The sequence below is a fragment of the Emericellopsis cladophorae genome (genome assembly GCF_022114955.1).
Source record: "Emericellopsis cladophorae strain MUM 19.33 chromosome Unknown NODE_33_length_250951_cov_121_911845, whole genome shotgun sequence".
NCBI lineage: Eukaryota > Fungi > Ascomycota > Sordariomycetes > Hypocreales > Bionectriaceae > Emericellopsis > Emericellopsis cladophorae.
The window spans coordinates 65,395-86,479 of NW_026250958.1; the positions used below are offsets into that span (position 1 = coordinate 65,395).

Below are 21,085 nucleotides of genomic sequence, written 5' to 3' on the forward strand. Positions count from 1 at the left end.
GGGAGCCCTGCACAGGCAGAAGCCGGTAATTCTTGCTGCTGCAGAAGGCTGAAGGACCAACCCGGGGCCCCTCTACCACATTCCTTCGCCGGCTCTGCTGCACCCTGGCATCCATAATGGTATCGTTTGCTTGCCCTCCAGTCCTCACCCTCACAATGCCCCGGCACGATTGTACCTGCAAACTCTCTGCGAATCCCAGTGCTGAGTCGCCTCTCTATCGACTGGCCCCAAAATACAGGCGAACACGCACGCATTCCGCATCGAATGGCAAGAACCCTGGCGAAAATGGGTAGCCGATTGCATAGGACCCCCGCGAGCTATTCCATATCGGCCGCCAGCCCGCCACGGACCCATCAACAAGACATGCACACCATCTTTCTCCACAGACAGTGGTGAGGCCCGGCCTACAGCCTACAAAGGAATTACAGACCATTGGATTCGTTGCGTGCGCTTGCTTGTCTGCAAGGTCGCTGCAACCTGCAGGAGAAAGGACAAGACTGATGCAATGCAGGGCAGCACAGAAATGCGCCTGCCCGTAACTGCAGTGTGGCCTCGACGCGGCACACCCGCGCGTTTCCGTCGTTCACCATCTGGCAGTAATCATGCCACTGTGACGCAGGAATTCAGGCAGCGGGAGCCGACTTTCCATATCTTCCTTGCGAGACAAGCGATTGTAGATTTGGGTCCAGCCTCTGATCAGCCCGTCAAGCCATTGTCTCATACTTTGGCGTCCCGTCGGCCGCATAGCTCTTGCGATCCTAGCCAAGATCGCAGTGCTTGGCCTAGGAGATATTCTCCGCTACGCCAGTGACCGTGCCGCAGTCTTACAGTAGACGGGTCAGAGACTCAAAGGTGCTCGTCAATGACTGGACTCTCGTCTTCGCGGCCTTCTGTCGGCGCGGACCCCTGGATCTTAGTAGGCTGGTGGATACAGCCTGGAGAAGGCTGCGCGACGCGCCTATGCCCTCTGACATGACATCAAGCGCAGGACTTCGCGCCTCTTACTGTGCGGTTCCCGATTCAGGCGCAAGCCGCTAACTACTGTTCGGGATTCGCAATCCACACGTTCAGACTCTAGTTGTGCGCCGTCTCTGGGTGGCCTGCTTGGGAGTTAGATCTCGCATTCTTAGCGAGCCATTGTAGAGGGGTAGGTTTGGCTAGACCGCCGAGATAGCTCCAGGGTTGGCCCACGCGCGCAGGACGTTTTTTGCTTGCGCAAAGCAAATCCAGTCCAGTCTGGGAGCATCGACTCTCCTCCACTGGTCGCTTGAGGACGAGTCCGCTGCGGCTCATGTGGGCTGTGTTTCCCACTTGGTGAACTGCATTGCCAGTGCCAGCGCCTGTCACTTGCAACCCTCATCCGCTTGAGCCGCGTGCTTGGGGAAAATGGAGACCACAACGGCCGATTTACACCGACAGTACGGAGTAGCCATAGTATGGAAACACCCGCTCGGAACGTGCAACCGGCAAGCCAAGAAGCTTTGAAATGTCGTTGACCGCAAGTCCACGTATAGGAATGAGGTAGTATATGATTTGGCGGTGGATGACGGTGCATTCATTGTGTCAGCCAAGTTCGTATAATACCGGTCGCTGACATATAAAACCCGACCTTTGTTCCTTGCAGACCGTCTCGTGTAAGCTGTCGTATGGACTCTTATGAAGCGCGATGAGTTTCATGACCACAAATGGCCCAGCAAGGCGTGTGGGATTTGTTTGGTTGTCAGCTACCGAGAAGCTGCAGGGCACAAGGGTTACCCTAAACAAATATAGACATGCTTCGATGTGTGAGAATCACGGCATCAAGCGGCTTGTTGCTGTGCATGGTCAAGTCAATCAACTTGACGCACCGTAACATGATCCCAACACCGCCAACAACCTCCTCGTGTGCTCATGTGTCCTACGTCCGAACCTTTGTTCCTAGCTTCCCCGTACTTAGATGGCCCCTGTTGCCCATCTCGCCTCGCCAACTAATCTCCAGCACGCCAAAGACGAGCCTCCCGTCTGGCAACGCCTTCATCACGCCGCCCTCGTCGACCGTCTCGACCACGAAGCATACCTGCTCCACCTCGCCTGGCTTGACGACGGGCCCCTTTGACCCGCCAGCTTCCCAGTTGCACCCTTTCCACCGTAGCCCGTCCTCCACGCTCATGCGCACCGTTTCCAGCTGCATCACGTCCTCGCTGCAGTTCTCCAGCTGCGCCTCCACGACCCATCTCCGCCGGCCGCTCGGCAGCGCGGGCAGCGGACTCATCTTGGTCCGCACAATGAGCGATGACTTGCATATGAATTGGTACAGCTTTCGAAACGTCCTCGTCCGCCCGCTCGTCTCTGAGACCTCGTAGTAACTCACCGTCACGGCGAGCACGTGGTTCCCTTCCTCCTTAAGGTCGAAACCCACGACGCCCTGCACCGTCTCCCCCGGCTCCAAGTCGCGCGGGCCCTCGCCATGTTGTGTTTTGAGCTCTAGTTTCTGCGCGCGCCCGACGCTTGGCGTCTTCATCTCGGCTTCGATCTTGACGTCGCGGATGGCGCGTGACGAAGAGGGAAGGTCATTGTTCGCGCATAGTGTGCAGGAGAACGTCTCCCCTGTGTAGGCTGAGCCGAAGGAGAAGGGGAGGTTGAGGATGGGCGACAGGAGGAAAGGGGATGGGTTCGTGCTGCCCTTAGTCTGGTACGCGAGACTGGCGGGCGAGGGTTCGAGAGATGTTGTTTTGGAGAGAGGGGGCGCGAGGGTTTGTTGCTGGACGAGCGACGGCCGGGAGAGACTGTCGCACGTTAGCCAGGTGACGGGGGTTTTGCGGATGCGAGGTATGTAGCTTGCCGAAGGACTTTGAGGGAGATGGAGTGGGGTTCTTTGATAGCGTCATGCGATGGATATCTCTGGTGGCTCATTGTGTCGATAGGGCGGCGTACTGAGCCTCATAATATATATTAGAAATTGAGGTCGTCTTTGCGCTGAAAGCGTGGTGGGTGGCTGTTATGCCATGCTCTACGTAGTACAGTTGTGGGCGCCCAAGTTGGAGGTTCGTAGTAGTCGCGGTGGCAGTACGGAGTACGGAGTACCGCGTTGCATTGACGTCGTCACCCTAGCTCGCTGTTATCGATAAGAATCTCCCTGGGAGATGTCCATGCGTTCGACAAGTCTCTTATATGTACTCCGTAGAATGCTGTAGACTAGAGTCTAGGACTCGATACATCGCAAGCCTCTTACAATGGATGTATCCATGCACAAGCTTAATTTGGAAAAGTGCACGAACCCCTGGCGGGTGTGATCAGTAACAAAAGGTTGTGCTGCTGCTAGTTTTCTATAGTAGCTGGGATATTCCGCTTGTGATGGAGAACCACAATATCCCATGGCCTACGTCTTAGCAAAGCTGCATATTACCACCAACCTACATGTAGCTACAGACCTTGCCGCAATCTAAGTCTGCAGAATCTGTTTCACTTAGTTATGCCATAAGAGAACCCTAACGCCTGTCCTTAATGGGCCAGTCTGGTACCAAACCTTGTGTGTGGATTTACAAGCCAGGGGGAGGAGGAACCTGCGACAAGTCAGCAACTGCAAGCACATAGTATTCAACGCAAGCATACCGATCCATAGCTACCTGTGCCAGGGGGGGCACCAGAGGGAGGCGGAGGGGGAGCAGAACTAGGAGGAGGTGGTGGTGCAGCACCTGATGGTGGAGGTGGCGAGGCCGACTGGCCGGCGGCTGGGACACCAGGTGCTTGGCCAGGGGTTTGGCCTCCCGCTTGTTGTCCATAGTATTGCTGGTACAGCGCGACATAGCTGCGTCCGTCAGTACGAGTCCCTTACGAAGGATGGCGGGTCAACTGACTTAGCATATCCTCCCCAAGGAGCATAAGGGTCCTGTCCTCCATAGTACTGCGCATACTGGGCAGCGTAGTCTGAAGCATTGGCAGGGCTGTCAGTACCAGGAGGAGCGGGGCTGTTCGAGGCGCCATTTGAGCCATAGCGTTCGTACGAGCTGTTACCACCATACGAGCCTCTGTTGCTATCATTGTAGCCGCCTCCGTACCCGCCGTGGCTACCTCGACCACCGTGGCCGCCATGTTGGCGCGGCGGGCGGGCCTTGAACTCTTCGTACTGCTCCCTGACGTTGGCGATCAGGTCCTCGCAGAGTTCCTTTCCTTTATCGATCATGCTGTCATCTGGGCCACTGGCGCAGAGTTAGCTGGATAGAACATCGTATTACGGGCACTTGAGACAACGAACGTGACATTGAGATACATCTCCTCGTCGCTCTCCCGATTCGTAGCGGCCTCAAGATAGCCCGAGCCTCGCCCCTTGATCTGTACGCGGCATCCAGTCTCCTGCTGGATGTGCTTGACGTAGGCTCCGCCATGGCCAACAACTTGGGCGCGTAGGTTGAAACCTGGCACTGACTCGAGGCCAATGAAGACCTTTTCCACTCGCCATTTGCGCTGTCACATGTCAGCGAATTCCACGCGAGCATTCTTGTTGTTGAGCAGATATACCCTTCCAAATTCGTCACGCTCGACGGGCTGCTCCTGGTCGCGGCGTCGGAGGCGGCGGTCGTCTACGAGTTGAGGTAGTTCCTGCTTGATCATGTTCTGAATCATAGATACGGCCTTTTCCAGGCCTTCCTTGTTTTGGCTTGTAACATGAAGATACAACGGTGGGTTCTGGGCTGGTCAACACGTGAATGTCCTTTGCTGAATCCATGGTGACTTACAGCAGCGGTAGCGAGAGCCTTGTTGGGATAGAAGGCTCCCCGCGTCGTGACATCTTGCAATGTCAACAGTGTTCCTACAAAGCACACGGGTTAAAAGTTGGATTGCGTACCGGCACCGGTTTCTTCTTTGATCTATCATACGGGAGTTAGCAGGAGCATCGAAGGGGGCTGGCGTGCGAGCTATCGCGGCTGGTAAGCAGGATATCCTCGACATGGCAGTGGCTGTGTATGGAAAGACTATGACCGAGAGTTTTGGAAAGCTGGAGGATCAGTGGGATTATCAAGAGTATTTACCATTTTCTGTGTCGCTCCCTTGGTCACGACGTACTTGTTGCGAAGATCATTGACCTCAATGTCTTGTATGTAATCGCCGTCGTCGACGTACATCTCACCACTGAGGACGGGTCCGCCAGAGTGCGCGTTGCTGCTGCTGCTCGGAGCGCTGGTGCCCTGGTCGTTTGCTGGCGCAGCTGGAGGCGGTGCGGGCGAGGTTTCGTTCTGGATCGGAGGTACGTCGACATGCTGGATACCCTTGCGCGCTTGCAAAGAAGCGTTGATCCGTGCCGCAGCGGCAGCTGCCAAATATTAGCGATGCAAGCAAGAGAGGGTTGATGGAGCAGGACATACCAGCAGCAGCCGCCGCATCGGAGGGCTTCGACTCGCCCGAGCTTCCTTCGCGTCTCAATGGGCTGCGATCCCTGTCTTCAGAGCGCTCTGAACGCCGAGGGGGGGACCGAGATCGTCGGTCGAAACGCGACTTCTTGGGTTCGGGCTCCTTCTGGTCGAAGCGCGACCGCTTTGTGGTGCGTTCGGAATCCTCCATTGTTGAACGTGCGAAGTATCGGCCAGGCACTCTGATGCTGGTCAAGTTGCTTTGCTGTCAAAGCTTGCTGGTGGGGCGTCGTAGAAATCTCCTTGAGATGGTGTCGATGGTGACTTTGAGGTTGAGTTGCGACTGGAGTGTTTAGTTGATGGTGGGAAAAAGTTGGAGATGCGATTATGCACGGCGCTTTTAGTGAGGTACGAAAACGACTTGTGGCGTTTGGCATGATACGGTGGGGTCTGGAATTTGACCAGCATTACAACTGGCATCATGGCAAAACGTGCACTCTGGATGTCACAGTGTATACATATAGTCCTGACTTCAAGAAAGAGTATTAAAATCCTTGGCAGTTAGTTACATGAGGCTACGCAGGGCTGATACAGCTCGTGCACAATAGGGGCACCTGTCTCTGCCGACAACTACTAAACCAAATGCGAATGCATTTCACGTATTGCTTGCGACGCGTTCAAATAATATTCAGAACGTTGGCCGAAGTGACTGAAGAAAGATGAGATTTCGAAAATCGGTCCTAAATTTGACCATTGTTGACTACGAAGGCTTCGAGAGCAGCTGCAACTTGTTAGTTGGTCGAAGAGCTCAGGCATGCGTTTGAACTTACCAACAGCGGCCCAAAGACGGTTCTCAGCCTCGGGGAATACGAGTGATCGATCGCTGTAAAAGACCTCATCGGACACTTCCTCTGGGTGTCGAGGCAGGCAGTGCATGAACCTCCAGCCTTCCTTAGCACCACCACGCTTCGCCAGCTCACTAGTGATCTGGTAACCGGCAAATGCAGCCATGCGACGCTTAGACTCCTCTTCTTGGCCCATGGAGACCCAAGTATCAGTCACAAGAATGTCGGCGTCCTTGATCGCCTCTTCGGGAACGTTGGTCTCGTTCAATTTGCCAGGCTTGCCTACGCCTTTCGATGCCGAGTTGATGACGTTGCGCATCTTCTCTGGGATCTCATAGCCCTTGGGAGTAGCCACAGAGATATCCACCCCCATCATCACGCAGGCGGTGGCCAAGTCGAAGAGCACGTTGTTGGCGTCACCTACCCAAGCAACCTTGAGGCCCTGCAAGCCAAGGTCGATGCCGGAAGCTTGTGAAGGGAAAGCCTCGTGAATAGTGAGGAAGTCGGCGATGATCTGGAGCGGGTGATAGTCATCGGACAGAGCATTGATGACGGGGACGCTCGAGCTCCGGGCAAGACCAGCAACATCCGAGTGAGGGCCCACGCGAGCAACCATGCATTGCACCATGGAGGATATGACAACGGATGTGTCATGTAGGGACTCGTTCACCTTTTTGACGCGTCGTTAGTTAGGGTGCCGATTAGCGTTAAGGTCACTTACACCAAGCTGGATGTCATCCTTGCCCAGAAACATCGGGTGCCCACCCATCAATGTGACCGCCGCCTCTGTCGAGACACGCGTTCGCGTGCTTCGCTTGCTGAACATCATGGCCACAGTCTTGTTGGACAAGCCCGTGCTCAGTGACATGGCGGGTTGGGTGGCCTTGACCGCTTCCTTGTGCTTGGCGGCATTGCGGACGAGCGTCGCGAACTCGTTGGGCGAGAGGTCGCCAATGGAGAGCAAATGCCGAGGAGAACCTGCCGAGGCCGATGAGTAGGCTCTAAATTGAAGGCCATTGACCGCCTGACGGGCGGTGCGAAGGAGCGAGGTACCGTTCATGATGGGCAATTTTTTTGAGCGGTCTGACCGAGACCGGAGAGGCAGGGTAAGGTAGCAGGTGGGAGCAGCGAGGTCTTAATATGAGGCAGCACAGGAGGCCGCGGCCCAGCAATGACTCAGCTACGTTGGCAAACACGCCGAAATCGATAACTTGACGGATTGGAATACGGTTCAAGGGAATATTTCAGAGTTCAAATCCAATGCTGTGTCACGTCGCGCCCTTTTGACGCCCAGCACTCGGTGGAGCGCACCAACACATGGCTCACAGGATCCGGCAGCGGAGCGTGGGGTCAACAAGGCTGATGAGAGTCTTGATGGTGATGCCGTCCGCGAACTACCTGCAGTGTTCCGAGCTTTTGATCAATTCGCGGCCTTGAAATGCTTCAATGGAGCGCAACAATATTATAGAGGCCTTGTAAGGCAATTTCGTCTTGCCTTTTCCCCAATTCTGAGTACAAACCATGTGCATCCTGTGCTCTGGTCTTAATGCCTGCATCTCAACGAAGTGAGTCGCGTGTGCCGCATTGGCGCTTGACCAATTACGGAATAGCAGCTCTCCGTTCCTGACGGGATTAGATAAGAACATGGCTGACCAATAGGAGAAGTGTGATCCGGCGCCCGGATCTTGCAGCGACTGGAGTCTGGAGCCGCTGGAGCCAGCCATGTTGCAATGACGACGCCAGTGGCACGCTGACACTGAGCTGGTTATCCTCCCATCCGAATCCATCCATACAGACAAGACCCTCTGCATCGACTCTCAACCGTCGCTTTTTTACGCAACGCATCTCGTGGAGCCTGATATCACTACAGACCGTCCCGCATTCGATCTTCAGGAATCATTAAATCACCCCCGCCGGCTAATAGCCGCGCTCATGTCATTCCGAGCTTGACCGGGAGAAGCTGTCAACGCCATACTTTCTGAACCATGCCACCCACGGAGCACTCGCCGCTTCTCGCGGCAAACAATGAGGTCGAGGACCGTATCGACGCCACCGAGGATTCACCTTTGCTTGCAGATAACGAAGATTCGCAGCCCGAACCAGAACACCAAGATGGCCAAGAGCGTCGGTCAACTTCCTCTGCGCTGTGGCCGCGAAGCAAATCAGCAGATGGTTCTAAGAAATCGAAATGGAGATGGCCAAGCATTGCTGCTGGGGCCATCCTTGTACTGCTGGTCATTGCTGTACTTGTTGGCGGGTTCGTGATGCCAGGCGCTGTCAAAGAGTATGCCGAGGGTGCTGCGGTCATTGAGCCAACCGGTCTGTCTATCGAGTCCATCACCAGCGACGGTGTTCGGGCACGTATCCAAGCCGATTTTCGGTTGGATGGGTCTCGTGTGGACAACGTCAATTCTCGCCGCCTCGGCCGCTTCGCAACGGGCATCATGCGCAAGCTGGAGACATCGGAGACCAACGTGAACGTCTATCTCCCGCATTACGACAACTCATTACTGGGCTCGGCTGTCGTCCCGCCCATCACTGTTGACCTGCGCGACGGGCACACAACTACCGTGGACTTTGTCACCGATCTCACTCCCGGTGATGCTGAACAAATTAAGAGGATTGCCAACAACTGGCTCGAGGGAAAGCTGGACCAACTCAAGGTCACTGGCGCCGCTCAGATCCAGGTCAAATCCGGAATATTCCCTCTGGGAGCGCATGACGTGGTGGAATCCATGGTATTTGAAGGTCAATCCCTCTACCGTTCCTTTGCAGTCCTGTACTTTGGAGAAAAGATGATACTTCAATGATAGGATGGTCCGTGCCGTGCTAGAACTCTGCTGATACCCCTCGCAGCAAGCAAAATCCCGTCGGTGCCCGAGTACAACATCGAGCGTCTTACTTTCACGGACGTGCCCATGGGCCGCGACGGACGCATGGCTGTTGGTGCGAATGTCTCACTCGCTCTCCACAATGACTATCACATCGGCCTCAATGTCCCTCCACTGGGCTTCGAGATTCTCCTGGCCAACTGCGACTCTTCAGACCCCTACATCACAGTGGCGGAGGCTGTCACTGACAACATTGAGGTGCGCCCCCTCGCTGATGTTCACGCTGGAGCGCTAGGCATCATTCGCGAGATCCCCCAGTCGCTGGTTCGGTCCTGCCCCAAGAGCAACATGTCTCCACTGGACCACTTCATGGGCCGGTATCTACGGGGCGAAGATGCTGAGATCTATGTCCGCGGCAATAAGATCGAGGACTCTGACGCGCCGGATTGGATCACGTCTATTTTGCGGAATATCATGGTGCCTATCGAGTTCCCTGGACATTCTTTTGGCAACGTCATCCGAAATTTCTCTGCTACCGATGTCAACTTTCAGATGGGTAGCCCATTCGCTGATCCTAACGACCCAGAAGGTGTGCCGCATGTATCAGGAACCATCCAGGTCATTGCAGCGTTGCCAGAAGAGTTCGACATCGACCTCGGAGTCCAGAACCTACGGTCAGATGCTGAGCTCTTCTACAAAGGCAAGAAGCTTGGGAATTTGAACATGGAGGATTGGAATCCTGCAAACTCGACAAGGGTCACAATCGATAACGAGGTTATGATGAACATCACTTCCCGCGTTCTCAACGTACCACTCGATGTCACGAACAATGACGTATTCACCGACATTCTACAGAAGATGTTTTTCGGAGACGGTGACATTCTTCTCACTGTCGAAGCAGATGTGGATGTGCAAGTTGGCACTGTACTTGGACACGTTGATCTCAAGGGTATTCCCGCGAACGGGACCATCCCAGTCAAAAGTTCGTCCTCATTCTGGTAGTCTGCAATTTGACTTGTGAGGGCGATCGCAGCGACACTATGATGTACTTTGCCCGCCGTCTCACAAGCCTTCAGTACGTATGACTGACAGGTCCTTAGCAATGCCTCGAGATACCCTCACCCAACTCCTCCCGCAGGTCGACAACATACAAATCTTGAATACCTCTGAAACGGGCGTCACCATGGAGGCCAGGGTGAATTTCACCAACCCTACCCCATATACTGCGCAAATACCATATGTCAACCTTCACATCCTCAACAGCGGGTCTCTCATTGGCGAAGCGATTGCGACGAACGTGAACCTCATATTGGGGAACAATACTGGGAATATCATACACGCCACCTGGGATCCATGGACTTTTGGTGGCGACGAATCTCGACGGATCGCCAAGCGTCTCTTGTCAGAATACTTGTCGGGCGAAAACACGACCCTGGAAGTTCGGACTCACCGCGGCACGATCCCAAGCATGCCACTCTTGGGCGAAGGGTTATCCAAACTCAACATCACCATCCCAACGCCTCGAATTCGATTACCGCACAAGCCCGGCGGGGACGAGGACGGGGATGGTGGCGACGAGGACGACAGAGACAGCAGCCGCTTCATCCAAGGAGCCACTTTTCACATATTCTCATCCACATCCACGTTCACGCTCGCGTCGCCCCTTCACCACGACACGGTATACATCGAATACATCAACGCCACGGCATTCTACAACCACACGGAGCCTATCGGACAGATCGTCACGGACCAGGCGTTCCCCGCCCCTCCCGGATTGACAGTCACGCCGAAGCTGCCGGTTGAGTGGTCGCCTAGTCACATTGGCTACGGCAAGCTTAAAGAAGCACTTGGCGGCAGGCTGAAGCTGGATGCGGAAGCCGATGTCAGGATCCGTCTCGGCAGCTGGGTCGAGGAGATACACTACATTGGGCACGGCATCGGTGCCAAGGTATCGCTATAAATGCGGTATACGGCTATTTTCTCGGCTGTTTCTTGGTTTGGATGGCAAGGCGTTCTGGTGATGTTTTCTGTACATTAGACGGTTTCGAAGACACATGGACAAATACTACAGTCTTGCTCATAGTTGGCTTCCCCTCACACACACCCATTAGCTGGTCACTGCATGCCTGAGATTGTGATAGAAATTAGGAACCTTCAATCCGATGATGAAAACTAGGGCGTAGCCGTACTTTGCCACGACAAGATTCGCTCTCATCAACGAAGACAAGCGGAGGGAAAAGCGATCATAAGCGGAACTGTACCACTGTGTCCTACGTCTTTGTTACGGGCAAACGCCGTTTGATGGAAAGTTTGTGTCGAACTTTTGACGTGTCATTATGATAAGTGAAGACCATCTTTGTTCGGGTTTGTGCTGAGGACGGACGCTGTAGACGGTCACTGAGACGAGCTCGGCCCACGAACGGAGTAATTGTTTCCTCATCACATAAAGTCTACAACTTTGCGCTGTCCGATGATACTTCGAGCTTTCCCAATGACAAATTTAGTTGCGGAGAGTGAGCGAGCATCTTGTGAGCGACCACGCAATTGCACGCAGAGACTTTGCACAGCCTCTCAAGATGCTTCGCCAGACCGAATCATCTTCTACTGCTGCATCTCTACGCGCTCAGCGCCTGCCCCTTACATCCGTGGACATGAACAGCCTTAGGTCCGGAGCCCTCAAGGCCAAACATGGGAGGACTCTGGATCTCGGCAATCTGGTGCGGAGAGATCAGGTAGACAGCGAGATGCGCGTTGACACTGTCGTCTTGGAGCTGTGCTTCGAGTCAGACAAGGTCATGCGGCAGTTCAAGCACAGCCTGGAGGACGTTGCTCCTGGCCGACCCAGGGTACAGGATGTACAAAGGCGGCAGTGCCCAGAGTTGGAGCCGGAGGGTCTGAGGTTGAACCAGTACAAGTGAGAGGAGTCACAGAGGCCATCTTCATCTGGGTCATCCTTTTTAAAGTGCGTCACAGGACAAGGAGGAGTGCGCCACGCAGGATATGGCACGGAGAGGGAGCCGGACTCTGGTCGGTCATGGTACATCACAGGTAGCGGTGGGCGTGACAACATACCAGCATGGGGTGACATGCTCACAATGAGTGTGGCACGCGCCTGATCTGATGAGGCTCGTTTGTGTCAGCAGGACATTAGATAAATTGAATACAGTGGTAGGGTCAAGCACCTTTCGTCGTCCATGTCCCTCAGTCTTCCCAATCACCCCAGGCGAACACCGGCCTCTTTGCGCTTCTTGAGTTGCTGCGCCGTCGCGTTCGTCATGCCGCTGTTTTGTGTCGCGTCGAACAAGCTCTGCGCCTCGCGGCGTTTCTCGTCGCTGATCTGCTTGAGTTTCTTCTCCGTCTTGCCCTTGCCGCTGCCCTTGCCGTGGAACTGGTGACTCATCTCCTTGAAGGCTTCCTTCTGGTTGAGGTCTCGGCCGTGCTCGTCGCGATACTTGATGTTGAAGCTTGGCTTGTAGCTGGCCGAGAACAGCTCGGCAATGCGGCGCGACTGTTGCTGTTCGCGCCACTGGTTCTGTTGCCGGGCGTACTCTTCCCTTTCCCGCTGCGACATCTTGTCGAGCTTGCCGCTTCTGCGGTCGCGCTCACGTTGCTGCAGCGTCTGTTGCTCGAGTTCGTCCTCCAAAGCGCGCTTCTTGGCGAGGAAAATCTCGCGAGCTTGCAGTGATCCAAAGCGCTCGTCTCCCTGTGACTCTTCGACAAGACCACGCTCACGGAGAAGGGACAAAGCCGCACCCATACCTCTGTCCAGCGTCTTCTCCTCGTCCATGTACGAGTCGTCTGGTTTCTCGGCAGATTCCGAATCTTCTCTTTTGACATTAGTGTCCTCTGCCTCTTGATGCGCGTCTTCCATTTCTTGGTCTTGCTGAGGCTCAGCAACCTCGGGAGTCTTTGTGGTGGCTTTTCGGCGTCTTCTTGCCGGCTCCTCTTCCTCCTCACGCTTGCCTAAACCAGACACAAATTCTGACGTCTCATCAAGGACTAGACCATGGTCTCCAAGATCCTCCTCTTTCACCGGTTCATCCCCTTGCTCTCTCATCTGTTTAGCAATATCCTCTGGTCGCATCTTCTTGCGCTTTTTGAGAGCCGTCTTTCTTTGGATAGCGAGTGATGCTTGCAGATCATCGCCGTCGTCGTCTGCGAAGCCGTCGTCAAGCTTCCTCTTCTTGGTCGGCGCCGCATCTTTGGTGTTCATGTCCATCGCATTGCTGTCAGGTGCAACTTCAGACGGGATGATGTCGTCATCATCGGCCTGCTTTTGGCGCGTGCCCTTCTTGCCCTTCTTCCTCTTGGACTTTTTGATCTTGATTTCTGAGGGAGCGAGGTAATCTGATGAGATTGGGGCATCACCTAACACTGTGTTAGAAAGAGTAATGTCATGAACGCAACAAATTGACGTACCAACAATGTCATCCAAGCTGACATTTTGAGGTTTCTCAGCCGTCTCGACTGGTTTGTCGAGAATGTCGGCGAGTTCCCCGAACGCACCGATCGAGTCCAGCGTGAATTTTTTGCTTTGCTTTCCGTTGATCTCCTCGTCGTATTGCGCTAGTAGTCCGCCACTCTCGTCTTCGTCATTTGGATTGTAGCCGGGCCGCTTCTTCTTCAAGTCTAGACGATTCTGTAGCTTTTCTTGTTCGCGGAGTGTGACGTTCTCAAGTTCGTCCTCTTCATCCTCAGCACCAATGTTTGTGTCTTTGAGTGTAAGAACCTGGTCGTCGCCATCCAAAAAGGCCGCGTTGTCGTGGGCGACTTTGATGCCGGCGAGATCCTTTGACGTGTATTGGACAGCCGCAGCAGCCTCAGCCTCGGCAGCGGCCAGCTCTTCTTCGAGCTTGCGTGCCATGTCAATCCTCTTCTGTCTCTTCTTCTGGCTCAGGAGCCATGCTTTGGTATCGACATCGGCATCCTTTGCGTCTCCGAGGCCCTCGCCCTCAAGTTGAGCTTGCAGCTGTGCCTTCTCGCGTGCCTTCTTGATGGCCGCGTTCCTCTCGTCACGCTTTTTCTTGGCTACTTCCGCCTCCTTGATCTTGTTGTAGTTGTCATACGCGAGCGCCTGGCGCGTCTCGACGGTGCTGGCCTTCTCGCCTTCGCTTTCCGAATCCGTGTCTGAATCTGAAGCGACATTGCCGGGGACCGGCAGCGGCTTCATGCCCAGGGATACTCGGATCCGGTTCGTTTCTTCAATCGTCGCGGCGTCCATGGCTGCTGTGTCTGTGAAGCGACAAGGGATGGCTTCGGTGATGGGTTGGGGTCGGGCGCGAAGGTAAGGTCGTGATGCGACCGTGGAATTGAGGTCACATTGGCGAGCGTCCGTCATTCCTACAGGTAAGACAATTACTATGGGCCCAAGACTATGCGCACACGTGATCTGGACCCACTCGCCCGCGTCCATATCAATCGCGCTGAATTTTCTGATTTCCGCTTCTCTTCTTCTTCAACCACGGATCTGTGCCATTCTTCCTTTGCGGCCTTGAGGCTCGACCTCGAGGCTGTCAGAGTTGAGGAGTGTGCAGTTCGACACTCGAGTGGAGCCATCAACTCGTTATGGTGTTATTTCCTTGTCGACAGGTCCAAGAGTAACGGTTTCTGCGTCCACACGGACGTGGTCCCCGAGGCACTCTATTCCGAACCTTTTTGCCGAGACCGTTGGTCGGTGAGGTGGGAGGAAAACCAGGGATGTCTACATTTCTCGACCCTAGTACAGTGATTGTGTCTGTTTTTGCCCGCGCTGTTCGCTGTAGTCCTACTGAACGCTCAACTCCAACGTGCATCGCCGGCTGGCTGCGGTTGCACCGTGCTTTGGTCAAAGGCTGCACGGAGGATATGCCGTCGTGTCTGCCGGGGTTTATTTACAGCTGGCCCATGTGTCCTTGGCTGCTCGTTCGCATCACAAAGTTTGCATCCATCCCCACTCGAATTAATTACGTGTACAAAGTACTGTTTCGAGATCAGCTCGCGTCGAAATGTGGCGCCGCAGCTCGGATGCAAGTTGAGTTCTTGCCGCTATCACATGCCCAATTCCACGTGTACAGTACTGGTTGCTTCTCATGTCTAGCAGCTTGTTGTGTCGGCCCAAGCATGTCGCCCGAGGAGCGAATACCGACCAGACAACCGCTTCAGCCTTGGCCTCGCGATCTTTGCACATATTGGGTAGTGTCTTTGCGCTCGGCCAGATCCCCAACATCATCAGACATGCGAGGCTCTTTGTGACCGCGCGTGCTTGGCCCAGCATGACACAGCGCTATTGACTCTTTTCGGCCCTATCATACATCATCATCCACGCAGTTTCCCCATGGGGAACATATCCGTGGCGATGCCGGCGCTGTCATGGCTAGGACGCGCTCGAAACGCATAGGTTCTGCAGCCACACCTCAAACCCGCGGCAGTGAAGACATGGAGCTGCATTCTGATAGACCCAGGACCACATTGCGAATGGTAGACAGACACTGACGTGCTTGTACCCTAGATCAGGCGCCCTCGAAAGAGGTCGCTGCTGACCCGTTGGTGTAATACAACAAGCACCTCCATAGCCATAGCCACAGTGAGAAACATCCCGCGATCCTTTGTCAGGTACCTTGTGCAGCACAGGACGGCGCAGCTCCAATGGGGACGCCACCACCGCAATCTAACCTACTCGAGCTTCCGTCCTCTGCCGCATCATGTGGTCGTGCTGGTTCGAATCAAGGGTAGGACTTGCCATACGTGGTGCTCGCCGAGGGACAATTCTACATTGCCTATATAAACACCATGGACCTGTCGATCTCTGCCGGGTCTGCGTTATCCAACAGCTCGACTCCTATTCCGACGCAGCCCCTCATGCATATCCTACCCTCCGCCCTGCTCCTAGGCTCCTTTGCCCTCCAAGCCGTCCTTGGCCGTCCCAACCTCATCGGCAAACGAGATGTCGACGACTTTGTCGACTTCGAGACACCCATCGCCCTCGAGAAGCTCCTGTGCAACATAGGTGCTGATGGATGTGCTGCTGCGGGTGCAGCGCCCGGAGTGGTCATTGCCTCCCCAGACAGGGCGGATCCCCCGTGTAAGTCACTCGTCGTCCGTTCCCAGGCCCCCTAATCAGCTATGAGCTCGCCACTTACAGTGTGCTAGACTTTTTCACCTGGACTAGAGATAGTGCCCTCGTCTTCAAGAGCATTGTGGACAGGTTCACGGATCAGTATGACGCCAACCTCCAACGCCTTATTCAGGAGTTCGTGGGCGCTCAAGCCAAGCTCCAGGGTGTTTCCAACCCATCAGGCTCCTTGTCAGATGGGCGAGGCCTGGGCGAAGCCAAATTCGAGGTCGATCTGACCGAGTACATGGGTGCTTGGGGTGAGTACACGCAGGAGCCCAAGTAAAACTGCAGCAGCTGAATAGCCTTTAGGCCGACCTCAGCGTGACGGGCCAGCCCTGCGAGCCATCGCCCTGCTTGGATACGCCCAATGGCTTATTGAAAACGGCTACGAGTCCACTGCCAACGACATCGTCTGGCCTGTGGTCCGAAACGACCTCGAATACTCCGCTCAATACTGGTTCGTAGCCGTCGAGGTGGAGCACGTATCGAGACTGACCATGCTTAGGACCCAGCCTGGCTTCGATCTTTGGGAAGAAGTGAACGGACAGTCTTTCTTTACTGTAGCGAGTCTGCACCGAGGTACGCACTCCCTGAAAGCACTCACCTAGCTGAACAGCTTGTTGACGATGCCCCTTAGCACTTGTTGAAGGCGCCTCGGTCGCCAGGCAGCTAGGCAAGTCGGGAGACAAGTATGCCAACATCGCGCCGCAAATTCTCTGCTACCTTCAGAACTTCTGGGTGTCCAACGGTGGCTACGTTGACTCGAACAGTAAGTATCCTACTCTACACCGCCAGCCGTGCGTGAATTCCAGCGCTGACCGTGAAAGTCAATGTCAACGATGGCCGCACGGGCAAAGATGCCAACAGTGTCCTGGCATCTATCCATCTTTTCGACCCAACCATCGGGTGCAACTCTGCCACATTCCAACCTTGCTCTGACCGCGCGCTTTCCAACCTCAAGGCGGTCGTCGACTCTTTCCGCTTCTACGGCATCAATAACGGCATCCCTACCGGAAGGGCCATCGCCGTAGGACGGTACGCTGAGGATGTCTACTATCAGGGCAATCCGTGGTACCTCAACACACTGGCCGTAGCAGAGCAGCTGTACGATGCCCTGTATGTCTGGAAGCAGCAGGGAAGCGTCACCGTGTCGCAGACATCCCTTAGCTTCTTCCGTGACCTGCTTCCCGGCATCGCCACTGGAACGTACGCGAGCAACTCAGCTACCTACACAAGCATCATCACCGCCGTCTCAAACTACGCAGACGGCTTCGTTGCCAAGGTCCAGCAATACACGCCCAGTGACGGCTCGCTGGCCGAGCAGTACTCTAAATTCAATGGGTCACCCGTTGGCGCCAGGGACCTGACCTGGTCCTACGCTGCCTTCCTGACAGCTACATCCCGTCGCGCCGGCATTGTGCCCCCGACCTGGGTGAAGGGGGCGAACCTGAACGTTCCAGGAACATGCAGCGCGACCACGGCGGTCGGGTCGTACACCTCTGCCACCAGGACCTCGTTCCCGCCCAGCCAGACGCCCACAGACGGCGTTCCCAGTCCTACGAATGGCGGCCCAACTCCTACCGGGTCTCCTGCGCCATGCACGACAGCAACATCCGTCGATGTCACGTTCGAGGTGCGCGTCCGCACGCAGTTTGGCCAGACAATCAAGATCGTCGGTGATGCCAGTGAGCTCGGTCAGTGGAACACTGGCAACGCCGTGGCCCTCAGTGCCTCCTCGTACACAAACGCGAACCCTGTCTGGAAAGGCACCGTGACTCTGCCGGCTGGCGCGCAGTTGGCCTATAAGTACATCAACGTGGGCGTCGACGGCTCCGTCACATGGGAGAGCGACCCGAATCGCCAGTACACTGTGCCCAAGACTTGCGAGACTACAGCGACGGAGATGGAAACGTGGAGGTAAGTCAGGAGGAAAAGCCGAGGGGCAGTTCATAGTGCGTAGCAACCGCGTTGCCAGTGGCAAAGGCTCCGGTTTCGGTATTCGGAGAAGAAAAAGATCATGTATCATAAGTAAACTCGAGAACCGGCACATATTTACAGCCTTCTTTACGCTTTAGGCAAATTCATCATCCGAATCCTCCTTCTTCTCGATTGTGTTCTTCACCCGCACCAGGAGTGTCGTCTTCCACTTGTCGAGCTTGCTGACCTGGTCGTACTGAAACAGCTTGTCGGTGAAGAGATCCTGGTCCTTGGCCTCGACCGCGGCCGTGAGGTCGGAGAGCAATAGGTACTCGCGTTGGCTGGCGAACTGCGGGTCCATCTCGACGTAGCGCTCGAGCGCTCTTTGGGCGGCCACCAGGTCGCCGCTGGCCAGGTGGCAGATGCCCGCCTTGAGGAAGTACTCCTTGACACTGTACTTCATGAGGTTGTTATTAATGGATTGCTGGGCGACCTTTTCGAATTGCTCGATGGCCTTGTAGTACTCGCCCTCCAGCCCCGAGGCTTCGGCAACCTTGAGCCACAGTTTGTTGGCAAGTCTAGTCTACGTGTCAGCACGCCTGTTCCCGAGGACGGATACACGGGCACCATCTGCTTACGCTGTCGCATTGTCGCCCTCGTACCATGTCGCTGCCGCTTCGTATGCCTCGAGGGCCGCTTTGGCGTCGCCGTTCTCCTCGCACATTTGTCCCAAGGTCTCCTTGTGTCCGGCCGCTCGTCGAAAGTTGCCCTTGCTGCAGTAGCGGTCGATCGCGACGTTCAGGCACCGGATCGCAGACTGCGGGTCCGCCTGGCGGTACGCTTTAAATGCATCGACGTTTGTGTTCGCCGCGTCGTCGGGCTCTTTGAGGTTGTTGGTCTGGATTTTGGCGGCTTGCTCAAAGGCCTGGCCTGCCTCGACCACTGGTTCCCAAGCATCAGTTCCTGCTGCGCACGCGCTGTTTCAGTTTGGGGTTTCGTATCGTACTCTGCTTCTGCATCTTGAAGGCGTTGCCGGCTTGCATGAACATGTCGGCGGCATTCTGGTACTTTTCCTCCCGGCCTCCGAAGAAGCTGAAGCCGCTGCCGGCGCCGTCGAGGGCCTTCTGGGCCTTTGGTTCCGTCGGTTAGCTGCGAAGCACCCAGGAACGGATAGCGGGGGAGGGGCATACTGTACCTTTTGCAATAAGGCGCGAGGATCTTGTGCCATGATCGCGTGATATATAGAACCTGGCTCGGGTTCAGATGTTCGAATCGGTATTCGGGAATGTGCTTGGTTGTATACGGTCAATGTGGCTTCTCGATGTTGATGCTGAGCTGCCTGAGATGGTGCTTATCCGACGGCATATCAGCCGTAGCATATGACGCCAACAGGCTACGTACTTGCTTAGCCACACGTCAAGCCACATGCCTACCCGGCACCAACAAAGTGTAGCTTCGAGGCTCGTGAGCTTTGGGTAATGCTTCAATACTGCATCACAGCGCTCCGTAAGAATGAAGCTCTGTACAACTTGTCGCCTCCCTGTTCGGAGGTCATTACCTCAAGCGCGCTATATGTCCACAGGGACCACTTCTCCAGCAGAAATCCTTGCGAAACCGACATGGTCCGTCCGGTCGCTTCTATCGTCGCCCTCCAACGACGCCGCGAAAGATGACAAGATCACACCGAAACAACTACATCACCTTCTAAAGCTGTCGGCGCTTCCTCTGCCCAAGACTCCAGAAGAAGAATACTCCATGATTGCAACCCTTCAAAGTCAACTGCATTTCGTACGCGCAGTCCAGCGCGTCGACACAAGAGGCGTGAAACCCTTGCACGCTATCCGCGACGAGACAGATCAGGGCACGCAGGAGGAAACCATCACATTGGACAAGATGAAAGGGCTGCTCGAGGAAGAAGTGCAAGTCGGGTATTACAAAAGGCCAAAGAGGGTGAAAACAAAGGTCGAAAGCGAAGCAGAAGACTGGGACGCGCTGGCCACGGCGTCCAGAAAGAGAGGTCGATTCTTCGTAGTCCAGGGAAAGAAAGCAGGCGAGGCTGCGTAGAAGTGTATAACCCAAATGATTGCCCCCATCCGCTCATAAATCAATCTACAGGCGCTGTCGCATGTCATCTTCCTCTCTATGCCTTGGTCTGCTTCTCTTCCCGGGGCTTCACCTTGGGCACCTTTTCGTATGCATTCGGACTGGGCGCCCGGCCCTTGCTCGGCCGCTTCTTTGCTTTGCGCCCGTGGCCGTGACTGCACGCACCCTTCCCCTTCTCGGGTTTGGACTCAGTTTCTGAATCTTCGCCGGAGCTGCTGGAGGTGTCGGACTCGTCGCTTGACTCGTCGGCTGCCTTGGGCTTGTGATATATGCAGCAGACTAAGTGAGAGTTAGTCGTTGTCCTAGGCACGGCGTAGAGCAGCACAGGCAAGCAAGCATACCTTTGGAGCTCTTGCGCCCCAGACCCTCGTTGTCCACCACGTCTTCCGCCCACTGGACTGATCGCCCGTTCGTATTCCTAGCACCTCGTAGACGAAGGACGCGCTGGGGTTGCTCGTGCGTAGATAAAGGAATCGGGGGCGCCTCGGTGGTGGTCTGTGTTTGGGACGGCCCAGGCGCGGAGTGGCGCGATTGTAACCCCGACATGATGCGCGTGTTTGCTTGGTAGGGTATATCGGGTGGCCAAGGCGAGGGGCGATGATAGTAGCTTGTGGTCCAAGTTCAGGGCGAGTGGAAGGATTATAGTTGTAGGATGCAGGATAAAGAATTAAATCCCACCGGCTGGAATTATGGAAGTCTGCGGTTTTGTCAGTAGCGACGTCAGAATTTGGAGGGGCATTTACGAGTGCCTGTCACCCCACACAAGAATGATGCTATTCAGGCACAAGGCATGTTACTCTGGCTCAGATACGAATAGACTGCTATTCTGTACGATACGAAGCAGATTTTCCAAAGTGCACACGCTGTTCCCTCTCGATTTGGTACAAAGATCCGACCGATAACGGTCCGTCCGCGATGCTAACGCCGGGTAATGCAGATCATGCTTGCTAGCCTTACATGTTGTACAAA

General features: G+C 55.1%; 8 protein-coding genes across 8 annotated transcripts; 3 read left to right on the forward strand and 5 right to left on the reverse strand.

Moving 5' to 3' along the window:
• Positions 1-1,897: 1,897 nt before the first annotated feature.
• On the reverse strand, positions 1,898-5,538 carry J7T54_007235 (Trafficking protein particle complex subunit-like protein; the record flags this gene model as incomplete). The annotated part of the gene is made up of 9 exons (XM_051507519.1): positions 1,898-2,765; positions 3,592-3,768; positions 3,894-4,178; positions 4,235-4,443; positions 4,498-4,665; positions 4,716-4,768; positions 4,826-4,847; positions 5,010-5,290; positions 5,343-5,538. 9 exons carry the CDS (start codon positions 5,536-5,538, stop codon positions 1,898-1,900), a joined length of 2,259 nt encoding a protein of 752 aa, XP_051361242.1.
• A 529-nt stretch (positions 5,539-6,067) lies between these two features.
• Positions 6,068-7,232, reverse strand: J7T54_007236 (Ornithine carbamoyltransferase; the record flags this gene model as incomplete). Its single annotated transcript, XM_051507520.1, has 3 exons — positions 6,068-6,108; positions 6,158-6,842; positions 6,894-7,232. 3 exons carry the CDS (start codon positions 7,230-7,232, stop codon positions 6,068-6,070), a joined length of 1,065 nt encoding a protein of 354 aa, XP_051361243.1.
• Positions 7,233-8,157: 925 nt separating this feature from the next.
• On the forward strand, positions 8,158-11,921 carry J7T54_007237 (uncharacterized protein; the record flags this gene model as incomplete). The annotated part of the gene is made up of 4 exons (XM_051507521.1): positions 8,158-8,920; positions 9,029-9,985; positions 10,104-10,951; positions 11,508-11,921. 4 exons carry the CDS (start codon positions 8,158-8,160, stop codon positions 11,919-11,921), a joined length of 2,982 nt encoding a protein of 993 aa, XP_051361244.1.
• A 296-nt stretch (positions 11,922-12,217) lies between these two features.
• On the reverse strand, positions 12,218-14,224 carry J7T54_007238 (U4/U6.U5 tri-snRNP-associated protein-like protein; the record flags this gene model as incomplete). Its single annotated transcript, XM_051507522.1, has 2 exons — positions 12,218-13,371; positions 13,423-14,224. 2 exons carry the CDS (start codon positions 14,222-14,224, stop codon positions 12,218-12,220), a joined length of 1,956 nt encoding a protein of 651 aa, XP_051361245.1.
• A 1,547-nt stretch (positions 14,225-15,771) lies between these two features.
• Positions 15,772-18,017, forward strand: J7T54_007239 (Glucoamylase-like protein; the record flags this gene model as incomplete). The annotated part of the gene is made up of 6 exons (XM_051507523.1): positions 15,772-16,063; positions 16,132-16,353; positions 16,406-16,553; positions 16,602-16,675; positions 16,734-16,865; positions 16,924-18,017. The coding sequence occupies 6 exons, from the start codon at positions 15,772-15,774 to the stop codon at positions 18,015-18,017; spliced, it is 1,962 nt and encodes a 653-aa protein (XP_051361246.1).
• Positions 18,018-18,167: 150 nt separating this feature from the next.
• J7T54_007240 (vesicular-fusion protein sec17) lies at positions 18,168-19,241 on the reverse strand (the record flags this gene model as incomplete). Its single annotated transcript, XM_051507524.1, has 4 exons — positions 18,168-18,591; positions 18,652-18,955; positions 19,020-19,143; positions 19,209-19,241. 4 exons carry the CDS (start codon positions 19,239-19,241, stop codon positions 18,168-18,170), a joined length of 885 nt encoding a protein of 294 aa, XP_051361247.1.
• Positions 19,242-19,585: 344 nt separating this feature from the next.
• J7T54_007241 (uncharacterized protein) lies at positions 19,586-20,077 on the forward strand (the record flags this gene model as incomplete). Its single annotated transcript, XM_051507525.1, has 1 exon — positions 19,586-20,077. The coding sequence occupies one exon, from the start codon at positions 19,586-19,588 to the stop codon at positions 20,075-20,077; it is 492 nt and encodes a 163-aa protein (XP_051361248.1).
• Positions 20,078-20,153: 76 nt separating this feature from the next.
• On the reverse strand, positions 20,154-20,662 carry J7T54_007242 (phosphatase inhibitor; the record flags this gene model as incomplete). Its single annotated transcript, XM_051507526.1, has 2 exons — positions 20,154-20,395; positions 20,458-20,662. The coding sequence occupies 2 exons, from the start codon at positions 20,660-20,662 to the stop codon at positions 20,154-20,156; spliced, it is 447 nt and encodes a 148-aa protein (XP_051361249.1).
• Between the last annotated feature and the right edge of the window lie 423 nt (positions 20,663-21,085).